General features: G+C 54.3%; 1 protein-coding gene across 14 annotated transcripts in view; it reads left to right on the top strand.

Annotated features, from left to right (window-relative positions):
* Window positions 1-14,179, top strand: part of MAP7D1 (MAP7 domain containing 1) — a 22,589-nt gene extending 8,410 nt beyond the window's left edge. Inside the window, exons 2-19 of one of the 14 annotated variants that reach the window (XM_019658606.1) lie at window positions 4,000-4,350; window positions 4,538-4,606; window positions 5,127-5,290; window positions 6,066-6,180; window positions 6,901-6,966; window positions 7,606-7,716; window positions 8,891-9,013; window positions 9,110-9,279; window positions 9,380-9,525; window positions 10,038-10,375; window positions 10,642-10,819; window positions 10,915-11,053; window positions 11,184-11,288; window positions 11,579-11,632; window positions 11,828-11,873; window positions 11,969-12,059; window positions 12,176-12,369; window positions 12,553-14,179. In XM_019658606.1, coding sequence (XP_019514151.1) covers window positions 4,000-4,350; window positions 4,538-4,606; window positions 5,127-5,290; window positions 6,066-6,180; window positions 6,901-6,966; window positions 7,606-7,716; window positions 8,891-9,013; window positions 9,110-9,279; window positions 9,380-9,525; window positions 10,038-10,375; window positions 10,642-10,819; window positions 10,915-11,053; window positions 11,184-11,288; window positions 11,579-11,632; window positions 11,828-11,873; window positions 11,969-12,059; window positions 12,176-12,369; window positions 12,553-12,563 — 2,471 coding nt within the window. In that variant the 3' untranslated portion in view covers window positions 12,564-14,179. Of the gene's footprint in view, window positions 1-3,999; window positions 4,351-4,537; window positions 4,607-5,126; window positions 5,291-6,065; window positions 6,181-6,900; window positions 6,967-7,605; window positions 7,717-8,890; window positions 9,280-9,379; window positions 9,526-10,037; window positions 10,376-10,641; window positions 10,820-10,914; window positions 11,054-11,183; window positions 11,289-11,578; window positions 11,633-11,827; window positions 11,874-11,968; window positions 12,060-12,175; window positions 12,370-12,552 lie in introns of all 14 variants that reach the window. The other 13 variants (XM_019658615.1, XM_019658536.1, XM_019658573.1 and 10 more) reach the window with 13 other exon arrangements.

The raw sequence follows: 14,179 nt of genomic DNA, 5'->3' as shown, positions 1-14,179 counted from the left end.
AGACTTCTCAGCAGAGGGGACAGGGAGTGCAAAGCCCTGAGGCAGGAGCGTGCCTGGCACATTTAAGGAACGGTGGCTGGAACAGACTGAGCAGGGGGTGAAGAGGAGGAGCACGGGAGGCCTCAGAGGTAACGGACTGGAGAGGGAGGACCCGGAAGGACCTCGGAGGCCATTGTGATGCCTTTGATTTTCCTACCCTAGAGATGGGGCATCTTTGGAGGATTTTGTCAGAGGAGTGACTTGATCTGATTTGTTTTAAAACAGAATCACGTGCTTCTGTGTTGAGAAAAGACTTTTAAAAAAAAAAGGTAACAAAGAATTGCAGTGGGGGTCTTTTATAAGGGCCAATAGTGGCTGAGCCAAGATATTAGAAGTGGAGATAGTGAAAGTGATTGGGTTCAGAATTTATTTTGCACATTGAGCCAAAAAGATGTAGGGAGAGATTAGATATGGGGTATGAGATAAGAAAAGAGTCTAAATTGACCCCAAGGGTTTGGCCTGAGAAACTGGAAGGACAGGGTTGCCATTGACTGAGAAGGAGAAAATGGGGCGGGGGGGGGGGCAGAATTTTGGTGAGAGACAATCAGGAACTCATCTAAATTTGGGGTTTCTGTAAGACTTCCAAGAGTGTTAGGTAGGGAATGCATGAGCAAAACTGGAACTCAAGGGAGAGGTCTGGGCTGGAGAAACAAATTTGGTTGTCATCAGCAGAGTGATGGTATTTAAAGCCGTGAGTCTGGATGAGATCACCGAGGAAGTGCATGTAGACAGAAAAAAGATGAGGCCTTCCACTGAGCCCTGGGGCACTCGGATGCTGAGAGGTGAGCAAGTTAAGGAGGGATCAGCAAAGAAGACTGAAAAGTCACAGCCAACAAGGTAGTAGGGAAACCAGGAAAGCATGTTGTCTTCAAAGGCAAGTAAAGAAAGTATCGAGGAGCATCAAGGGATCAACTATGTCAAATGTGGCTGATAGGTTAGCAAGACAAGGACTGAGAAATGACTACTGCTGGATTTAGCAAAATGGAAGTCACTGGTGACCTCGAGAAGAGCAGTGTCATGAAGCAATGGGAGTGAAGGCCTGACCCACATGGGTTCTTGCAGCAGAGATGGGGAGAAGTGGACAGATTCTTCTGGTTAGGTGCCAGAGATAACATACCTACTTACCATTGGTCTCAACAACTTGGTGAGGAAACTGAGGCTCAGACAGGTTCGGGGCTGGCCCAAGGTCCCACAGCAGAGCTGGGATTCTCCACTCAGGCCTGTTCAACTCCGAAGCCCCACTTTCCACCCCACTGCCTCTGATGTCCAGGCACAGGTCCTTTCAGGCCTCATTCCTCGCCCTCCTCCCACACGGCTCATCAGGACCTAGTTGGAGTTGCACTATTTTACCTGGTGGGTGTGATTTGCCTAGGTCTAGACAAACAAACGCCTACCAGTTTTCCTTTCAACACCTGCAGCACGCACAGGTGCTGGGGGAATAGCAGTAAACAGGCTTCACCCTCAGCTTTCAAGCTTAGGACTTACACACCTAGGCCTTTTGGCCCCAGACAGTCCTGGGTTCTAATGCTGCCGTGTACTCATTCTGTGACCCTGGCAAATCACTCTGTGGAGTAAGCTGCGATAGTCTCATCTGTATAATGGGGAAAAGAATCTCTACCTCTCAGAGTTCATATGAGGATGCAGGATGAGGATACAAAGGGCCTAGCTCAGCTCCTGGTACATAGTAAGCACTCTCTGAATAGTTGTCACTACAGTAAGTCCTCACTTAACGTCATTGATAGGTTCTGTGACTTAAGCAAAACAACGTATAATGAGACCAGTTTTACCATAGGCTGATTGATATAAACAACAGTTAAGTTCCTACAGCATCTCATCAACATTATAACGAAATGACGTTATTCGAGGACCTGCTGTAGTTTCATTGCCGATTGAAGTTGGAAAGGAGTTTGCAAGTGGCCGGGAAACAGACTAGCAGTGACCAGGCGGCTTTCTGCAGCTGGAACAGGGAGAGGTGGGTGGACTGGCATGGAGCCCAAGGACTGGAGGAATTGTGGGGCCTTTAGGGAGACAGGGCCTCAGCTGAGGCTCTTGCCTGGAGCCCAAGAAGCTGGAAGGGAAGACACGAGGGAAAAATAGTTGTGAGCCTCAGATAATTTCATTGCATAACGTGTTACCTCATACTGACTTAAACAGAGGCAGCAGGATATAATGAGTAAGAGCATGGGCTCTGGTGACAGATGCTGGGTTCAAGTCCAAGCTCTGTCACTTACCAGCTGAGTGACCTCAAATTACTTTACTTAACCTTTTTTTGCTTTACTTGCTTCATCTGTATGAAAGAGGTATTTATAGTGCCTCCTTGATAAGTGTTGTCAATGAGTATTAAAACTAATATGTGTAAAATGCTTTGAACATTGAAAGCTATCTGGAAATATGTAACTGTGAATGGTTTTGTTATCACTAACGCTCATCACAATACTGGGAGGTAGGTACTGTCTGCATTGTATAGGAGAAGAGTTGTGGCACAGACAGGGCCTGTAACTAGCCCAAGGTCACACAGTTAGTGGGGAAGACAGAATTCACATTCAAATAGTCTGCCTTCAGAGCCCATACTCAACCAATGGATACCTGACTCCCTGAAAAATGTGCTCAGTCCCAAAGGCCACTCCTCGGGAGTGCCCTGTCCCTGCATACACATTGTCACCCACAGGGATGGGGAGTTAGCCACCTCCTGAGAGGGCCAGAGTTCCCAGAGCAGAGGGCCCAGTATGGTGGAGGCACCCAGTAAGAGCAAAAAAATGCTTCCCTGGATTCACCCATAGACCCTGGCCCTGCTCCCTAAGCCCAGGTCAGTGACTGTATATGTCCCCACTGGTCCCCTTAGTGCCTAGAGGGCAGTAGCAGATGGCACCTGGGCTCAACATGCAGAGGCTTCTCTTTGGCAGCTTCATAAAACCCACAGGGAAAGGGAGGGGGGTGTTGTTTCCTGGCACATAAATTGACATCCCTGTTAGCCTGGCATCCCTATTAGCCTGGCATCATTGCCCCCATTTCATAGGTATGAAAACTGAGGCTTAGCATAGTTTACTGGCTTGCTCAAGGTTATAGGCCGGGGTGGGACAGGCCCTTCTTTCCTGTCTTAGGGTGGTGACATCCCCAGAATTGGGCCCTCATCTGACTGACACCAAGGCCTGTCTTTCAACTGCCCCATAGTGGACATGTGCTCACAGGTGTGCATACACATGTACGTTACCAAATCATGTGGCTTCCTTACTTGGCTCTTTGGTATCTTTTACAGGGACCCTGAAATACTAATGTTGTAAAAGAAATCTGAGGGTGGTTGGAAAAGTAAAAAAGGGATTACAAAATGCACATAGCTGGTTGTCCATCCCACTGGGAATCTTAATTGTGCCCATGCTTATGTCCTTCCTCTTGGGCAGTCCCATGTGCCCAGCACTGGCATTCTCTGAACACCAGACTTGGGGTTGGGCACTGTGACCCTGAGATAAAGCAGGAAGGTGAGGGAGGCAGACATAGAAACCAGTCATTACCATTTGGTGCACCGTAAGTACTATAAACTTTTTCTATTTTCCCCACACACCCTGCTCCCTTCTTCCCCTTTGCAAACTCTCTTCTCTTCACCAGAGCCCTCTCCTCCTGGCTTTGCCAACTGTAGCTCATCCTTTAGCTCTTGGCTTGGTTACTTCTTCAGGGAGCTCCCAAATGTAGGTTAACCATGTCTGGTTACCCCCAGACATAATACTTATTCTATACTGTAATTGCCTAGCTGTTTGTCTGTCTGCCCTGCAAGAGGGTGGGGCCATGGCTATTTTCTCACCATTACATCATTAGTGTCTGGAACAGGGCCTGGCAGGAAGAAGCTCGGTGAACATGCTGTGTGAACGAATGAATGTCAGTTGGACAAGGGAGAGAGCTACGTGTTGAACCAATGGTGCAGGTGTACTGTCTGACTCTCTCTCCTCTCTTGTGTTGGTCTTCCAGCTGTGGCAGCCAGGACCCCCCCAGAGCCAAGACCTTCTCCAGAAGGTGACCCCTTTCCACCACCACCACCACCACCGATGTCAACCCTGGTCCCTGACACTCCCCCGGACACGCCTCCTGCCATGAAGAATGCCACTAACTCTAAGCAGCTCCCACTGGAACCAGAGAGCCCCTCAGGGCCCGTCGGGCCTAGACCAGCCCTCCAGCAGGAAGAGTCCCCTTTCTCAGAAGCAAAGATCAGGGGAGCCACCCCACCAGCCACAGGCCCACGGGATTCCAGGCCTCCTCGAAGGAGCAGCCAGCCATCTCCAACAGCAGTGCCAGCCTCGGATAGCCCTTCCACCAAGCAAGGTGTGTGTGTGATATCCCCAGTCGTGGGCCGAGACCCTTTGGCTCAGGGTCCCAGCCCTGGGCGATGCCCTGTGCCCTGGAGGAGATGGGTTAAAGGATAGGGTGAGGCCTGAGGGGAAGGCCCTGAGGCTGACTCTCCTTTGGAGGAGCCACTTGACCTAAGTCTCTTCTGGTTTCCTCTCCTAAGATGTGAAGAAGGCAGGAGAGAGACACAAGCTGGCAAAGGAGCGGCGGGAAGAGCGGGCCAAGTACCTGGGTGAGTGTTCAGGAGCACCAGCACCAGCATCCTATTAACGACATTAACATTTCTGGAACACTTAATTATGTGCACTGTGCTAAGAGCAGTATACACGTTATTCCTGTTTATCCTCTCAACCCATTGCGAGGATGAGGAAACAGAGGCTCAGAGAGATGAAATCAGTTGCCTGAGCCACACAGCTCATGGAGCACCTGAGATTCAGGTAGCTCGTGCTCTTCATCAAAATCCATGAAAATCCACCCAGCAGGCCCCAGAGTCAGACAGGGATCTGGCACCAAAGAACTCATTTTTCCTTCAGTGCCGAGTGACCATGAGAGGCCAGTGAGGGAGAAACAGGCCTCCCGTTTGTAGGCTCTGAGCCTGTCTTCAGGAAGCCCTTTAATTTGAGGGGAGAGTCTGAGAGTGGAGGCACCTCCCCACCAAGCAGGCAGGAGAAAGACCCGCCCAGGGCTGGGGTAACAGGAAAGGTCCACCCCATGCAGCACCTTTCACGCCCTCTGGGGCGCCTTTCCCACAGCCGCCAAGAAGGCAGTGTGGCTGGAGAAGGAGGAGAAGGCCAAGGCATTGCGGGAGAAGCAGCTGCAGGAGCGACGGCGGCGGCTGGAGGAGCAGCGGCTCAAAGCTGAGCAGCGCAGAGCAGCCCTGGAGGAGCGGCAGCGGCAGAAGCTCGAGAAAAACAAGGTGCGTGGGTGCTGATGTCTGGCTGCATATGCATGGATCTTCGTACCTATGTGTGCTCACGTCTGTACACTGGCTCGGTATGTATACACATCCATGTTCACACCTTTGCGTCATCTCTGTCTACATGGTCGTATCTGCGTCCACATCTCCAGTCGGGTCCCTGTGGGTACCCTATTTGGGCATCTGTGCAACTGCAGACATATTTGGGTCAGTACATGCTGGGTGGGCACCTGTAACTCTGTGCTGTCAGTACAAATACTTGTATGTGTGCTGATGTGCGTGTGTGTGTGTGTGTGTTTGTACGCAGAAGTGAGTCTCTGTGAGTGTGCTGAGCTCCATGACGTGAGGAGAGCCCTGGCTTGGGCACCAGTGAGGAAATGAAGGAAAAGGTGGCCTGGCTGTGCCCCACTGTGACCTCAGGCTAAAAGGAACACATAGCCCCAAGGTCAGGACCCTCAGTGCCAGGGGGACATGGCCCCACCTGGGAGCCCTAGGCAGGAAAAATCCCACCCCGTCTTCAGAGAAATAGCTCATACACCCAGGAAATGACTCAAGAACAGTGAAAAGCTCCCCAAGAACAAGTCGAAAGGGATCTATTGCAAATAGTCCTTAATCATAGCAAGGATTTGGTAACCTTGGTTACCTACAGTGAGTCAGGGAAAACTTCCGGGGGTGGGGGGCATTGTCACAAGTGAAAGAGGGGCATTTCTCCCAGGTGTGATGAATGGTTCTGAGCCCAGATTTCTCTTCTCCCTCCCTCCTCCAACCCCCCCAGGAGCGCTATGAAGCAGCCATTCAGCGGTCAGTGAAGAAGACATGGGCTGAAATCCGGCAGCAGCGCTGGTCCTGGGCAGGAGCCCTGCACCACAGCTCCCCGGGACATAAGACCAGTGAGTGGGCTGAAGGGGCTAGCGGGTGGGCGGGTGAGGCTGGGACCTGAGGAGTGGGGGAAGGGAGCAGCTTCAGTGCAAGGACTGACAGCTCCCTGCAGCAGGTATGCTTTGCTTCATGTGACTTGTGTCTTCTGGAATGGTCTGTAAACCAAATAGTCCCTCCCCAAGGACTTCCACTATCAAGTCAGAGACGGATTCTCTTCATTTGGTTTGCTCGTCAAACCTGTCATTTTATGTTTAGCTTTCTTTGCTCCTGTCAATTATTGCTAGTTGATGATACGTAAAAAAGGACTTGAATGCCCTGTAGACATGGGATATTTAACGAAAACCATCACCCCCTTATGTACCTGCCTTGGAAGGTAGATTTTTGTCTCTGAGTTTTCTTCATGTAGGCATCATGGATTTTGGTCTGATTCTTTGCTGGCATGTATGTACCACTGTGTTTGGATCTCTTTATGTAATGGCAAGGGTTAGTATTTCTAGCTGTGTATCTCTTTGGTGTATGTGCTCATGGACCTGGATGTTGTGTGTTTTAATATGTGTTTGCCTTGGTGTGCTTGTGGCCTTGTGGACCTCAGCGAGGGCTCCCAAGTCAAACAGAATTGGGTTAGGATCCCAGCTCTGGCACTTGTGGTGTGACCTCTAATTTCTCGATGTTTCTCACTTTCTTCATCTGTAAAATGGGGATAACAATACTACTTGCCTCCGAGGTTGTAGATAGATGTTTGGGAGGATCAAGTGAGGTAACATGTGTGTGGTGCCCAGCACAGTGCCTGGTACATGGTAAGCATCCAACAAATGTTAGCTGTTACAAATACCATGATTGAGTTGCTTTGATGTGTTTGTGCCTGTGTGCATCTGGGTCTGACACATTACCCGTTAGCGTTTGTGTTTCTCTATCTGTGCATGTCTGCACACATGTGCATGCAGAAGTGCTATCACTCTATATGCCTGTGCCCGCATGTCTTTGTGTGTCCATGCGAACATGTGGATCTGTGCGAATGACTGTGACTGTGGGTTCTTCTGTTTAGGAACGTCTCTGCATTTGTCCCAGTAAGTGGGTGTTGCAGCCATAGTGCCTTGGCTGGGCAGTGTCAGCAAGTGCCAACACTGGGTGGTTGTGGGAGAGGGGCTGCAGCGCCCGGCCCTAGGGAATGGCTTCCTGGCCAGGAAGGCTGTAGTTTCTCTAGTTTTACTCCATCTCCTTCCTCTGTTCCTTCTCCGTCGGCTCCCCCAATCCAGGTTGTCCCTGGTTACCTACCCACCCCTCCTCCCAGAGCCAAGTCGGCCTCCTCCCCCCCTTCCTAGCCTGCCCAGTCCTCCTCCTCCCACCCTACCCACAGAGCACCCTGCATGGAAGGCCTCAGTGCCCCCCCTGGCTCCTTCTGGCCCGGCCCTAATGCCGTGTCTTTTCCCCTCCAGGTGGGAGCAGGTGCTCCGTGTCGGCAGTAAACCTGCCCAAACACGTGGACTCTATAATCAACAAGCGGCTCTCAAAGTCCTCTGCCACACTCTGGAACTCCCCCAGTAGAAGTAAGAGAAGGCCCAGCCCTGCTCTTTCCAGAGCCCCTTCCTTGTAGCCCCCACCAAGCCTCCTCCAGAGCTCAGCAAGAACCCCAGGTCCCTGGAGACCTCACGTATTACAGGTCTCCGTCCCCACTCTACCCCACCCAGGGCTCTACACCCCTAGGGGGAGCCGGCATTTGGGTCTGGACCCTGAGGACAGAGATGTGCCCTGCAGGGGAGGAGAACAGAGACAAAGGGCAGAGAGCAGGCGGAGAGAGCCTGGCAAGGGCCTCAAAAGCAGGTGGGGGTGGGAATGGGCAGGCAGCCTCATCTCCAACCACTGCCAGCTGGCATAGGCCAGCCTTCGGCAGGTAGCCTTGCTCCCAACTACCAGACTGGCCTGGGTGCTGTGTGTGGAGGGGGCCCCTTATTCTGGCTCCACACTGGAGGGCCCATGCAGTCCTGCCCTCTGTGCCTTCAGAGCCCCAGCCGTGGCGTTGGCTGGCCCCAGAGTTGTGGCCAACCAGGGTGGCGTGGCCCTTGTGTTCCCACCATGCCCTGATGCTCTCATGTGAAGGGGCCATGGTAGGAGTTATTTATAAGTTTCTCCAGCTTTTATTTGGTTGCTTTGTTGCCTAGCAACCAAATCAGCTGCTGTACCAACCCCACCTGACTGAGGCTTAAAAATAACCCAGCAGCTGAGGGGACAGACAGAGCACTGTGGCCCAGGGCAGCCAGACTCCCTAGCAGCCTCTCCCTGGCATGGGATGCCTAAAAGTTGGGACTCCCCTGAGTCAGAGGAGCACAAGTACCCTCACTGTCCCAAATCCATGGGGTCATGCCTTCCCAGGCCAGCCCTCTGATAGCAGGAGGAGCAAGGCCCTACAGGGGGACACAGCAGAAGGCAGTTGGTCTTCCAGCAACCCTGGGTGGCTCCTTCCTGTACTCACAGTTCAGAGCCCTTTCATTTGCTACTGCAGGACATTGTTGCCCTGGGAAGTGTCTTGTTGCTTGGGTCTGCAGTGGGGATCAGACCCCCAGGGCACAAGTGTGGCCCTGGGGTGATTGATTGGGGGAGAGTACCCGGATGGGGAGACGCCTTGGGTTTGGCATGGGGATTGTACCTGGCTACCCCTCTTTGCCTCTGCCTGTCTCCTGCGGCACCCTGCAGTGATCGACTCCTCCTGGCGTTCTCCCCTAGATCGCAGCCTGCAGCTGAGCGCATGGGAGAGCAGCATCGTGGACCGTCTCATGACGCCCACCCTCTCCTTCCTGGCACGGAGTCGCAGTGCGGTCACACTGCCCCGCAATGGCCGGGACCAGGGTAGGGGCGGCGGCCCTGGGAGAGCCCCCACCAGGGGCCGGGCAGGGGCCAGCCTCGCATGTGGGCCACACCCCGACCGCACTCGTCCCTCCGCAGCCGTGCCGGTGTGCCCGCGCTCGGCCTCCGCCAGCCCTCTTACACCGCCATGCAGCGCCCCGCGCAGCAGCGTGCACCGCTGCGCCCCCTCCGGGGAGCGCGGGGAGCGCCGCAAGCCCAGCACCGTGGGCAGCCCCGCCCCGGTCCGCCGCCGGCCTGAGGCCTCACCGGTAAGTGGCCAAGCAGGAGTGGACAGGGAGCTCCGCCTGGGAACACGGACGCCCCTGACCTCTGCTCCCGCCTTCCCACTCTCCATCCCCTCCTCGCCAGGTGCAGAAGAAGGAGAAGAAAGACAAGGAGCGGGAAAACGAGAAAGAGAAGAGTGCCCTGGCCCGGGAGCGCAGCCTCAAGAAACGGCAGTCACTGCCTGCCTCTCCGCGCCCACGCCTCTCTACCGGCGGGACCTTTGAGCTCAGGTGGACATGGCCTGCATGTCACCAGGCCATTCATTCATTCAAAAATATTTGTTGGGCACCTACCTCTTGGTGAAAACTTCAGGGCAGATTTTTTTTTTTTTAATATTGTTTTGATCACTGAAGTGCCCTAGCACCCAGAACAGTGCCTGGCATCCGATAAGCACTCAACAAATACCTATTGAATGACTAGACGGACCTGCCAGATAGTGTGCTGGATGCTGAGGACATTTTGATGAGCCGAATCAGGCCTCATTCTTACTCTTTATTAATCTTATTAGCTATTTGAGAGACAAACATTATAAAAAGGATCACAAATGAATATATAATTACAAACTGAAATATATGCTCTAAAAGGAAATACTCTGATACTGTGAGAGCATATGAGGTGTGTGTGTGGGGTGCAGACCTGGCCTGGGGGGGGACAATTCCCTGAGGATATGACAAGCCCAGTGTGTGCGTATGTGTATGGTCGCTCTGTGCCCCCCAAGCCTAACTCGTCCCTTTTCTCTCAGTCCCAAATCCAAGGCCCGGCCATCCTCTCCCTCCACATCCTGGCACAGGCCTGCCTCTCCCTGCCCCAGCCCAGTGCCCAGCCATGCTCTGCCCCCCAAACCACCATCCCCCCGAGGAACCACTGCATCACCCAAGGGACGGGTTCGGAGGAAGGATGAGGCAAAGGAGAGCCCCAGTGTGACAGGACCCGAGGACAAGAACCAGAGCAAGGGCAAGGCCAGTGACGAGAAGGAGCCCACAGCCCCAGCCTCACCAGCACCTTCACCTGTGCCCTCACCCACCCCAGCGCAACCCCAGAAGGAGCAGCCCACAGCCGAGATCCCTGCAGGTGGGCAGGGTGAGAGAAGCCAGCTTTGCCTGTGTGGGGGAGGTGGTCAGCGGTGTGGGCACAGACATGCCTGGGGATCGGGTGTTGGGAGACAGGAAGTGGAAGCCCCTTCCCTCTGCTGGTGGAGGCCCAGAACACAGGCCAGAAAGAAGGACCTCACCACTGGAAGTTGGGTGGGTGGGTCACCCTGAGGTCCAGGAAGCACAGGCCATGCAGGGGTGCTGGAGGTGCCTGAACTGGTGTGTGCTGACTTCTGGGCCTGGATCCCACTCCAGATACTGCTGTCCTGACCTCCCCCGCAGCCCCAGCTCCCCCGGCGACCCTTAGCAAACCCATGGCGGGCACCACAGACCGAGAAGAGGCTACTCGGCTCCTGGCTGAGAAGCGGCGCCAGGCCCGGGAGCAGCGGGAGCGTGAGGAACAGGAGCGGAAGCTACAAGCAGAAAGGGACAAGTGAGTGCCCCTTTAGTCCCTGAGAGCATGAGAAGGGGCCCACATGGGGGCTGCTGAAGCAGCACAGGACTGAGCCCAAGTTTCCTGTCTCCCAGGAGAATGCGAGAAGAGCAGCTGGCGCGGGAGGCCGAGGCCCGGGCGGAGAGGGAGGCAGAGGCCCGGAGGCGGGAGGAGCAGGAGGCTCGAGAGAAGGCACAGGCGGAGCAGGAGGAGCAGGAGCGGCTGCAGAAGCAGGTATCCTGGCAGCGGGGGAGTGGTCAGGGCTGGCTGGGCACGGGTGCCTCCTGCTGGCAGGCCAGGGGTTGACCCGGAGGGAAGGCTGGAGTTCAGTTCAGCTGCTTAAAGGTCTCTGGGTCTTTGGCAGAAAGAGGAAGCCGAAGCTCGATCCCGAGAAGAAGCAGAACGCCAGCGTCTGGAGCGGGAAAAGCACTTCCAGCGGGAGGAGCAGGAGCGGCAAGAGCGCAAAAAGGTAGCTGAGCAGTAGGAGGGGCTTCTGTGGGCAGGGCGCGGGTGAGCGGGGCCATCTTTGGGGCTAGATCCCTGCTTCCATGAATGGCACTAGCAGGGCTGGGGGAGTGGGCCCTGCCACGGGCTTGTAAAGGGTAGGACAAGAAGGAGGTGGGGTGAGATCTGGTTCCTGGCCTGGAAGGGACTGGTACAGCTGGAGGGGCCCTAAGACTCCAGGACCAGGGCTGGCTAGGTGGATGGTGTAAGATTAGGGTGGGGCTTGAGCCTAACTGATGTGGGGCCTCCAAACAGCGTCTGGAGGAGATCATGAAGAGGACTCGGAAGTCAGAAGCTGCTGAAACAAAGGTCAGGATTCCCCAAAGGGCAGCGTTGGAGATGGGGCTGGGAGAGGAAAGGAGGCTGGGTAAAGGCATCCAGACTGGAGGAAAGAAACTGTGGCAGGCTGCTCAGGGCCTGGCTGGGGGAGGGAAGACTTCAGCACCGCAGTGGGGTGGGACCAGATAGCTATCCCGTGAGGATGACTGTTCTTCCTTCTCAAAGCAGAAGCTGGACAGAAAGGAGGCAGACACCAATAATTCCAGCCCAGGTAAAGGCCCTGTTCCCTCATCTCTCTTTTACCACCCCATCCTCATACCTCCTCTCACCAGCCAGCAGCTGATGGCCATTCCTTCCCTGTAATAGATCCTGTCAAAACCGGAGAGTCCCGGCCCTCAGGGCTGCAGAAGGAGGCTGTGCAGAAAGAGGAGCTGGCTTCCCAGGAGCCTCAGTGGAGGTACCAGCTCCCAACCCCAGGGACCCTGAGCAGGGAGGCAGGGGCAGGCTGGAGATGTGGGCTACCTGGGCTGTCCTTGGATTGAAGTGCCTAAGCGTTGGCCCCTGCATCCACAGCCTGCCAAGTAAGGAGTCACCGGGGTCCCTGGTGAATGGCCTGCAGCCTCTCCCAGCACACCAGGAGAATGGCTTCTCCCCCAAGGGACCCTCCGGGGACAAGAGTCTGGGCCGAACGCCAGAGGCACTTCTGCCCTTCGCAGAGACAGAAACCTTCCTCAAGAAAGCCGTGGTGCAGGCCCCGCAGGTCACAGGTAAGGCTCCCTGCCTCCTGGATGCTTAGCCGCAGCCTTCCCAGGACGCCCCAGCCCTGCCCTCTCCCAGCTCTGCCAGAGGCCCTCTCACACTCCACCCTGAAGCCCCCATCCCTCCACCCCGGCTGGCTGGGCTTGGAGGCATGGTTTGCCTGACTGTTTCCCCTCCCACTTTTTCCCCAGAAGTCCTTTAAGGGGTTGCCTTGGATCCAGGCACAGCTGAGGGCTCCTCTGCATCATCTACCAGAATGTCTGGAAAAGAAAAGAGACAGAACAAAGCCAGAAGTGGCCTGGGCCCCTGGGGGTGGGTCCTCTCTGTTATTTTTAATCTGCACCTTATAGACTGTTGTCTCTTTGGCTGGAGCCAGAACCTGCTCCTCAATGCATTCGTGTGCTCACACGCGCGGACACCCCCCCCACACACACATACACTCACAGCCTCTCTGGTCCTTCCCTTGAGGAAGGGCCGCCTGTAGTATTTGCCTTGGTTTGGTGGGGTACAGTGGATGTGAATACTGTAAATAGCTTGTGCTCAGACTCCTCTGGGTGGAGGGGGTGGGTGCAGGAGGTAGACCCTCCCAAGACTCCCAGGGGAGATCTTCCTCTCTATTTAACTGTAACTGAGGGGGAACCCAGGTCTGGGGATGGGGGGCACCTTGGGCCACAGGATGCTGGTTGCTTTAGGGGTACCCATGCTCCCTGTCCTTGCCTGGAATCAGTGTTAACTGCATCTGATCAAACTTCTCCAGAAATAAAGTGAGAATAATTCTGCCAGTCCTGTCTATCCCTGGGGCTGGCGGTGTGGGGGGGAGCAGGTGGCCTCCCGAATTCTAAGAGCTTTAGGAGAGAGGGCCTGGGGATATCTACCCCTGCCTAGTACTAGTCCTAGACATCCTGCCTGTGGTCTCCTAGTTTAGCCATTAATTCACTCACATATTCATTCGACAAATATGGTTGCATCTACTCTGTACCAAGCAGTGGGTTACATGCTAGAAACGCAGTAGTAGGAAAAGACACAGCCTCTGTTCTCAGGGAGTTTACAGCCTAGCAGGTGAGTGTCATAGACACTGTGAGTTGCCAACTCAACATCCATTCCCATTGCCCCTTCCTCATTCCAAACAGAATCCTGATTTTGTTCAGGTGGCCATCCTCCTCCTGGATCCCACCCTGTGCTTGATCAGAGATGGATCCTACCCTTGGGTGAATCATGATTGTAATGAGCCATAAATGGTGGTCCCAAAGCCCTCATGTGTGATTGGTTTGGGTATGAGTACATGACACAATTCCAGCTAGCAGATATAAAGAAGAGCCTCCTGGGCTTCTATAGGAGAGACTGCCTCACTTTTGAAAAATATACCTTGTGGTAGCCAGCCTTGAAGTTGACCTCCTATTGTCCCCCGCTTCCTAGTGTTTACACCCTGTGTAGTCCCTTCCATGTTGCACCAGGGTTGGGCTAAGTGACTGACAGAATACAGAAGTGATGGTGGGTCACATCCAAGATTCCATCATAGAAGACACTGCAGCTTCTGTCTTGGCTGCTCTCACTCTTGGATAAATCCCTCTGGAGGAGGGGTAGTAGCTACATCACCGACAGCCTTATGGAGAGGCCCGATGAAGGGACTCAAGCCCCCTGCCAACAGCCACGTGAATAAGCCTGGAAGCAGCTTCTCCAGCCCCAGTTAAGCCTTCAGATGACTCCGGCCCTGATAACCTCACGAGAGACCCTCTGCTAGAACCAACCAGCTAAGCCACACCTGGGTTTCTAACCCTTGGAAACTGTGAGATAATAAATGTTGTTTTAAACTGCTAA

The sequence above is a fragment of the Hipposideros armiger genome, unplaced genomic scaffold (genome assembly GCF_001890085.2).
Source record: "Hipposideros armiger isolate ML-2016 unplaced genomic scaffold, ASM189008v1 scaffold_10, whole genome shotgun sequence".
Taxonomy (NCBI): Eukaryota; Metazoa; Chordata; class Mammalia; order Chiroptera; family Hipposideridae; genus Hipposideros; species Hipposideros armiger.
This window is presented reverse-complemented; position numbering and strand designations above follow the sequence as displayed.